This window comes from Triticum aestivum, chromosome 1A (assembly GCF_018294505.1).
Source record: "Triticum aestivum cultivar Chinese Spring chromosome 1A, IWGSC CS RefSeq v2.1, whole genome shotgun sequence".
NCBI lineage: Eukaryota > Viridiplantae > Streptophyta > Magnoliopsida > Poales > Poaceae > Triticum > Triticum aestivum.
In genome coordinates this window covers 561301989-561311034 of record NC_057794.1, presented here as the reverse complement: position 1 = coordinate 561311034, position 9046 = coordinate 561301989, and the positions used below count along the sequence as shown (strand labels likewise).

The following is a 9046-nucleotide window of genomic DNA, read 5'->3' as shown; positions in this document are numbered from 1 at the left end:
TTCTTGAGTACCCTCTCGATGACACTCGGGAAATAGCTTTTAGTTAGGATGCCCAGGTCGTGCCATGTGTCACCCTTTGCGCAGTGTTCTAAAGAAGGCTCTCGCTAAACCATCCTAGGAGCAACCAGATATTGTCGTGTGACAACATAAGTCATTAAACAAGGCCACTCATAGAACAAAATAGAGAGTTTATTCCTATGAAATTAGACGTGAAGAAAATAGGGTAGCGGATCAATTGGCTATGTATAGTCGTGTAGAGCGTACCACTGTAGTATGGCCACACCAAGGTCCACCGTGTATTGAGGAACTTCTGTCTCACGGCAGTAACCCTATATTGATAGAATAAAACTCTATAACCTCACAAAAAAACAAGGCCAAAAATAGAACTAAATTTGCCATGTTACCAGTAAAAATATAGCTACATAAATTAGCATCCAAACATACTAGAAGACACTACAAGAGAAAACAATGAATTTCTAATTCACAAAAATTAAGTATTGTGATTTGTGAATATACTCAAAATAGGGAGCTTGTAAGAAAAGAGGAAAACATGTAAAATATACACCACCGCCCGACCTCATAAATTAATTCAAGTTCCAATTCATAAATATATCAATCTTCAAATTAGTTTTTGGAAAGGGGATGCCCCGGCCTCTGCATCAGAGCGATGCATACGGCCCAAAATCTTACCTAATCAGGAGAAAGGGCACGAGACGACGGGTAGTTGAGGATGTAAAAGTCATGCCGAATAAGGTTGTGAGTGGTTGTTTCCTTTCAAGTACTAATTGTTTTATTTTTTTACTGGTAAGTAAGTACTAATTGTCTTGGAGAAGAGAATACCAGCCTACCATTGCTGATCCTTACGCTTGGTCAGGGAGTGCGCTTGGTAGGAGCCAATTACTCCTACTTAAATATTAGTTCAACACTTGGTAGAAGCTCACGTACACTGCTTCCCGGGTAAACCAGGATGCATAATGGGATTTTCCCCATTGTTTATCACCTGCGAACGCAGTCCTCTGGCCAGGGAGCCCGGGCACTTGCCCGGGGTGGCCGGGCGCTAGCTCCGCCACTGCCCGACACCGATTCCCTCTTCGTCAACGTCGGGGACTCCCTCCAGGTTGGTACCACACCATTACCACTCACTACCTGGGATCCATCATCCATGGACGCACGCATGCAGATGCGTGCATGCATGTTTTGATCTGGTTTAGTGGTTTGGCATGGCGCATTATTTAGCCTACCACCTGCATCACTGATTAAATGCACCATCTGATGCTCATGCACCTGCACCAGTTACGTGCATGCGTTCTGATGTAAGAGACGTTTTTTTGGATGCATTTCAGGTGCTGACGAACGGGCGGTTCCGGAGCGTGAAGCACCGGGTGGTGGCGCCGGCGGAGGGGGAGCAGTCGCGGCTGTCGGTGATCTACTTCGGCGGACCGGCGCCGACACAGCGGATCGCGCCGCTGCCGGAGCTGATGCGGGAAGGGGAGCAGAGCCTGTACATGTACAGGGAGTTCACCTGGGCCGAGTACAAGAAGGCCGCCTACAAGTCCCGCCTTGGTGACCACCGCCTCGGCCCCTTCGAGCTACCTGCCGCAGCCGCCTCCGAAGAATCCACTACCAAGGCCAACCACCGCTGCAGCAGCAACGCCGCCGTCCAGGCGCCGGCGCCGGCGCCTCACGTGGCACGAGTGCACTAGCTAGTTTAATTAATCTATCGATCCAGACTTTAGTACTGTAGGTGTCGCTTGGTTGGCAACTGCCTGTCCAATCTTCCACTGCTAGCAGCAGCAGCAGTAGTATCACCACTTCCACGTAGATATGCAGACACCCCATTTTTGTTTGTTGCTCGGTTTTGGCCGGCAGGCAACGGCTCACCGCACGCCACTGCCCGGTGTACCGTGAATAGCTTGGCACCTCAATTAGTTGGGCAAAAATGTTAGACTTGTGTAAGCTTACGAATCTTTCTTTCACTAATCTCCAACCAAAACCTGCCAAATCACCCCGTAACCCTCTCGCCACGTAAAATCCCGTGGATGTGGCAAAGCTCTTAAAGCATCTCCACTCGTTCGGCCCCAGCGCACCCGGCGATTGCTGTTTGGCCCATGCGTCGGCAGTTTTTTCGTCCTGAGGGCGATCCAGTTCCCAGCCGCGCCCCTAGGTTTCAGCACCAAGATACACATAACTTCAAACTTGTTTCCGCTGCCAAAAAAACGCCACAAGTTCGGCGATCAACACGATCTGCCACAAAGTTCGGCGATCACCATGCCATAGTTTGGCAATCATACTCGAAAGTTCGGCGTTCAAAAGGAAGGACGCGTAGACAAAGGAATGCATCAAACGACGGGCGGCGTGGGACTGGCCGTCGTAGGCGTGCTCGGCATTGGCGTGGCTTCTGTGCTCGGGATGGTCGGCGGCGGCGTGGCCTCTGTGTTGGGCGTCATCGTGGCATTATCACTCGGGCTGGGCGGCGGCGTTGGGGTCGTCGTTGGCGTAGGCGCGGTCGTCAAAGGCATCTGGTTCAAGATGAGGCTGCACTCCGCTAGGTACCACGCCTTGACCTGCTCGTCCATCGTCGACATGTTCGCCCCCATCAAGAACGCCAAGTCGGTGTTCCTCTTCTTCGCGGCGACGTTGGTCCGGAGTAGGTCGAGCTTCACATCTTGCTTCGTCATCAATGCCTACCACCGCGCATCAGATTTCTCCTCCATCTTGGCGGCGTTGTTCTTGGCGTCGGCGATGCACTGCTTGATCGACGATTGTAGCCGCTCGGCAGCCGGTGCGGCGTCCTTCGCCGTCTTGGCTCTTTTGTTGCCATCAGGGCGCCCATCCGCCGCCCCCGGGGCCGGCGCGTCCGGCTTGTACGTCTCCTTGGCCTTGGCGAGGGTGCGCCGGACATCCGCCCACTTTTCGCACTTCTTGATCCGGCTGAACACGTGGAGGAACTTGAACTCTTGGCCGCTGCTGTCCTGGCGGTACATGATGAACATCCGAACCATCTGCGCAGCCGAAGAAGAAGTGTCGGCGACGTACACGGCGAAAAGAAGCGAGACCCAGCGGCTATACATACCAGACCCTCGATGTTGCGCCCCTTTCCGGGCGAGCCGCGATCTCCTCGATGATCTCATGCCATTTGTTGCAGGCCGTGTAGATGATCGCCAATGGTTCGACATGGCCTTTGCGCCATGATGCATGTGGATGGTGGCAAAGTAGGGGTCGACCAGCTCGCGCTCATTGAACGCCGACTTGATACGCGTCCAGTACGTGTCGGTGTTCTGGTTTGCGCCGGTGACCGGGTCAATGTTGACGGTCTTCCATGCTTCGGCGAGGCACTCGTCTTCTCTAGGCGTCCACTTGACGCGTGGCTCGCCCGTCCTGACATTGCCCCCCTGCCGCTTCTTCTTTTGCCCTTTCCTCGCCGGCGGCGGCTCCATCTCCTCCTTCTCTTCCTCCTCCTGCTCCTCCTCAGCATCGTCGATCTCATCATCCATGTCGTCGGTGGTGTCCATTGTGTCGTCTTGCGCGTGGAACACGGGGGAGGAGGCGGTGGCGACCGAGCCGCTCGTGATGATCTCATCCATGTTGGCTTTTCCTTACATGTCTGGCGAGATCGACCATGCCTGGCGAGATCGTAAGTATCCGGATACCAGAGTGATTCATAGTATTCCCCCATTGCACAACTTTTCCTTACATCGAACATGTCTATGCAGTCCGCCCAAGGCCAGGCTCGACGTGTCGTCGAGCGGCTCCCTGGATTCGTCGGATGTGAATTCGCTTCCGGCGGCTACCTCCCCCCACCCTACGGACGATGCCGAGGTGGCGTCCCAACAGGTTCCAAGCCAGGAGGAGGTGGTACTGGAGGCGCCGCAAGGCGACCTCCCGGACTCCAGGCGTGAAGGGGATAGAACCCCCAAGGGCTCTAAGTCCGGCTTTGAGCCGGACACCGCGCCGGAACCTTCAACGGTTCCGGACTCCGGCAGGTAGCCTCCTTCCAAGAGGAGCAAGCCTACCGAGCCGGTGACCTCCATCCAACCGGAGGCACCGGACAATTTGCTGGAGGTGCTTAACGGCGCCTCCATCGGCGAGGAGCACCGCACTATTGTGAGTGCGGTGATCCAGAAGGTTCAGTCCGCCAAGAGCGGATTGACTCAAGCCTGTGCCAGCCTTCTAACAAGCTTTGAGGTAAGTAAGGAATATGTAAAAATATTACCGCATAGACAGTAGCTCCTGATGCTCTGTTCGGCGTTCGGAAAGAAACGCCGAATAGAGGATCTAATAACATTCGCAGGAGTCTAACAAAAGTAAGTCAATATGCGTATGCAGGTTTCGCTGCTAGCATTCGCCGCACTGACAGCGGAGGTGGGCACGCTGAAGCAGAACCTCGAGCGGTCTGAGCAAGAGCTCGGCCTAGCCAAGCAGCAGCTCAAGGAGAAGGAAGGTAAGAAATACCTTATTGAAATATGTGAAAGGTGCAATTGCAAAAAGTGACAGGATTAACGCGGCTATTGTAGGGGCCACAACTGAGGTGGCGACCCTTAAGCAAGCGATGTCCGAGGCCGAGAAGAGGGCGGCCATGGAGTGCACTGAGCGGGAGAAGCATGAGACGCAGGTTGGCGAGGTGCGGCAAGAGCTCCATGCTCTCATGAAAAAACATGAGAGTTTGGAGTTTGACTCGAAGACGCGAGAGTCCGAGCTCGCGGCGGCCATTGAAGATGCCAAGTCTGCCAAGGCCGAAGCCCAGAAGGCCCTCCAGGAGGTTGAGGCAATAAAAAGGATAGCGGCGGGTAAGGCATTCTTTATGCAAAGCAAGCACGTAAAAGTGAATTACTTGTTACTTACCCGAATCCGGAGCTCTCCAGGAGCATTCGCAGACTTGCCCCATAGCATGTCGGATGCCGCCTCCTTCTACCGAGCCGAGGAGGGAAGCTCGACGGAGAAGGTGTTCTGGTCTCAATATGCTGAGGCCGAACACCCGGTGCCCTTAAGCGACCAGCTGAAACAGCTGGTCGAGCTCCATAAGGTGGCCGAACAGGCCATGAAGGGCCTCATAGTCCGGCTGTGGCCTGGAGAGACCATGCCTGGGAGCTACTTCGGGCTGGTGAGGTGGCTGGTGGAGGCCTGTCCAAGGCTCGAAGTCATCAAGCGCTCCGTATGCATCGAGGGTGCCCGTAGGGCGCTTGCCCGTGCGAAGGTGCACTGGGGCAAGCTGGATGCTGAGAAGCTTGTGAAGGACGGGCCACCGCCGGGCAAGGAGCATCGCAAGCCCGAGATGTATTATGAGGGTATTCTGAAGGGTGCCCGCCTTGTGGCGGATGAATGTTCCATGAAGGTAATTTTTTAGTAAACTCGCTCGTTTTGTCCTGTGCGCTGAAAACTTGTTCATGTGCGCTAAGCAATGCTTTTTGAATTTAAAATATTACCTTCTGTGCGGCCGTTTATCAAATTTGAGAGATGGCGAGTCGTCGGCTTCTGCCCCCATGGCACGAGTGCTGGGGTGTTTGGGATAAACATGAGCGCTCTTTTTCCCATTCTTGGGTCCTTCGAGGGAGGCGCTCAACACAACGAACAAGGCAATCGGACTATAATGCTTGAACACTCTCACTTAGCCATAGAATTCTATAATTTTAAATTTCGGCGAAGCCCCTAGTATTCGGAAGACCGAGTTCGGGGCGCTATCCACGCCTAGGCCGGACAAAGCCGACTCCTCGCTCTAAGCGGCATAAGTCTTTAGGGACTCGAAAACCTCTCAAACAGCGACCAACTCTCGCCTCATCATGACGGTCAGTTTTAGCTTTCTCTAATGAGGTGCTTAGCCCAGCTCAACTGGGGCATAATCGCAGTAGTTCTCCTAGTGCTACCTTAGCCAATATAACGGAACATAAGGTACCAAAACATAGGAGCCGGGCAAACCCAACTATTGACCCAAGACATGATTCGGAGCCGATACATATAATGCTATAAGTTCGGGGTGCCGCACTTGTGAAAGTGTTCGGACTTCTCACACCGTATTGTGGGGTACTTAAGCCCCTGGCGTATTGGCCGTACCAAAGTGTACGGGTGCAACATGTCATTAATGAACATATATTCGTAAAAAAGAGTAATGCAATAATAGATGGAAGCTATGCATTGTTTATTTAAAAAGGCTGCGATCAAAGCAGGACGATACAAATAGTGCGATAAGCAAAAGATGGGACTATCAAATATGTCCTTTCCAGGGGTGAGCTGCGGAATGTTATGTGAAACAGGTATACTGCTCGTTATAGAGACCACCTTAGAGTTCCGTAGTGTGGCGTAGCTTTTTGCTCCCCTGGTTGTTGTATCGTTTCTGCGGCAATTGTACTGCCGGACAGGGCTTCCGAAGAGTGGAGTCCTGAAAGTAAGAGAAAATGAAAATGTCGGCAGCCCCTAGTGCGGTTTAAGCCGTGTTTCAGGCATGCCGTGATTGTGCCCCTCCCCTTTTGCCCATGGTATTTCCAGAGCATAGTTATGTACGCGCAACACTGGTTTCGCAAGTTCGCGTGGGCTGAGGTTGGGGCCGCATTGCTACGCTTGCTCGGAACGTGCCCGACGGTCTTGTTGTAGGTTACTCCGGGCGCGCTTGACGGTGCCAGACGTTTAATGGCCGGACTAGAGAATTTCCCTGAGAGGCTGCTTTGTACTTCCGTTGCGATAGCCGCCGTATGCTCCTCCGTTCGGAGAGAGCGTTCGGTGTTTCCATTGACCGTGATGACTCCTCGAGGGCCTGGCATTTTGAGCTTGAGGTAAGCGTAGTGCGGCACCGCATTGAACTTGGCAAATGCGGTTCGCCCGAGCAGTGTGTGACTGCGGAACGGAACTATGTCGAAGATTAACTCCTCGCTTCAGAAATTATCCGGAGATCCGTAGACCACTTCAAGTGTAACTGAGCCTGTACAGTTGGCCTCTACACCTGGTATGACGCCTTTAAACGTCGTTTTAGTGGGTTTAATCCTCGAGGGATCGATGCCCATTTTCCGCACTGTATCCTGGTAAAGCAGGTTCAGGCTGCTGCCGCCGTCCATAAGGACTCTAGTGAGGTGAAATCCATCAATAATTGGGTCTAGAACCAATGTGGCGAATCCGCCATGACGGGTGCTAGTGGGGTGGTCCCTTCGATCAAAAGTGATCAGGCAGGAAGACCATGGGTTGAACTTTGGGGCGACTGGCTCCATCGCGTATACGTCCCTTAGCACACGCTTCCGCTCCCTCTTGGGGACGTGGGTTGCGTATATCATGTTCACCGTCCGCACTTGTGGGGGAAAACCTTTCTGTCCACTGTTGTTCGGCGGCCGGGGCTCCTCCTCGTCATCGCTATGCAGCCCCTTGTCTCTGCTTTCGGCATTTAACTTGCCTACCTGCTTGAACACCCAACAATCCCTGTTGGTGTGATTGGCTGGTTTTTCGGGGGTGCCATGTATCTGGCATGAACGGTCGAGTATTTGGTCCAAACTAGACGGGCCCGGAGTATTTCTTTTGAATGGCTTTTTCCTCTGACCGGGTTTAGAGCCTCTGAATCCGGCATTAACTGTCGTATCCTCAGCATTGTCGTCATTAATGCGGCGCTTTTGCTTGTTGCGACGCGACCTGCCACTGCTGTCCTTGGTATCTGAATTACCAGGGCTCTTGGTCATGTTATTGCTGCGAGCTAGCCAGCTGTCTTCTCTCGTGCAAAAGCGGGTCATAAGTGTCGTGAGGGCTGCCATAGATTTCGGCTTTTCCTGTCCTAGGTGCGGTGCAAGCCACTCGTCGCGGATGTTATGCTTGAAGGCTGCTAGGGCCTCTGCGTCCGGACAGTCGACGATTTGATTTTTCTTGGTTAGGAACCGTGTCTACAATTGTCTGGCCGATTCCTCTGGCTGCTGAATTATGTGGCTAAGGTCATCGGCGTCTGGTGGTCGTACATAAGTGCCCTGGAAATTGTCGAGGAATGCGGCTTCCAGGTCCTCCCAACAACCAATTGATTCTGCTGGCAAGCTGTTAAGCCAATGCTGAGCTGGTCCTTTAAGATTGAGTGGGAAGTATTTGATGGCGTGTAGGTCATCACCGCGGGCCATGTGGATATGAAGGAGATAGTCCTCGATCCATACCGCAGGATCTGTTGTGCCATCATATGATTCGATGTTCACGGGTTTGAAACCCTCAGGGATTTGATGATCCATTACTTGTGAAGCATAGTGGGTGTGCAACGCCTCTGTATTGGGCTATATCACGACGCAGCTCAAACGAGCTTTGTCTATGGTGTTCGGCCCGGCCGGATTGACTGTATCCGGAGTGACAGTTACTGTCTCGTGCCAGGGGGCACCCACGTGATCCGTAGATCGATCTTGTTTGCCTTGCCTTGTCCTCCAATATATTTCGCAGGTCTAGCGCATTTTCCCGTGCCTTGGTATTTTTTGAGCGGCGCCGGGGTGCGGCTTGAGTGGAGGGCCAAGAGGCCTCTCTGTCGCGGCCACGGGGTGGCCGGTCGGTCGCATCATGAGCTGGTGATGTAGGTTTAGGTGCTACCTCCTCTAATCGGGGTAGTAACCTGCGCTTTGGGTAGCTCTTGGAGGGGCGTTCGAGTTCATACTCTTCGGCTGCAAGGACTTCAGTCCATCTGTCGGCTAGCAAATCTTGATCAGCTCTAAGTTGTTGTTGTTTTTTGTTGAGGCTGCTCGCCGTGGCCATAAGCCTGCGTTTGAAACGCTCTTGTTCAACGGGATCCTCCGGCACGACAAATTCGTCGTCGTCGAGGCTTGCCTCGTCTTCGGAGGGAGGCATATAATTATCGTTCTCGACCTCTCTGTCTGCCGCTCTCTCATGAGGGTTGGCTTCTCCGTCCTCCTATGCTGAATCTTGCTGGAGGTGGTTGTCTTTGTCACTGTCCGGGGTGTTATTATTTCCCGTGCCAGAATCATCGTTTTTGCTTTGGCGGGATTTAGAGCGGCGCCGCTGACGCCGACGCTTAGGCTGCTTCTTGGAGGGGTCATCCTCCGCTGTTCCATCGCCATTGCCTTCTTTTGGGGTGTCTACCATGTATATATCA

At 53.1% G+C, this 9046-nt stretch overlaps 1 protein-coding gene across 1 annotated transcript; it reads left to right on the top strand.

Annotated features, from left to right (window-relative positions):
- The first annotated feature begins 967 nt into the window (after positions 1-967).
- On the top strand, positions 968-1763 carry LOC123050744 (gibberellin 2-beta-dioxygenase 3-like). The gene is made up of 2 exons (XM_044473513.1): positions 968-1117; positions 1344-1763. Exons 1-2 carry the CDS (start codon positions 968-970, stop codon positions 1701-1703), a joined length of 510 nt encoding a protein of 169 aa, XP_044329448.1. The 3' UTR covers positions 1704-1763.
- Positions 1764-9046: the final 7283 nt, after the last annotated feature.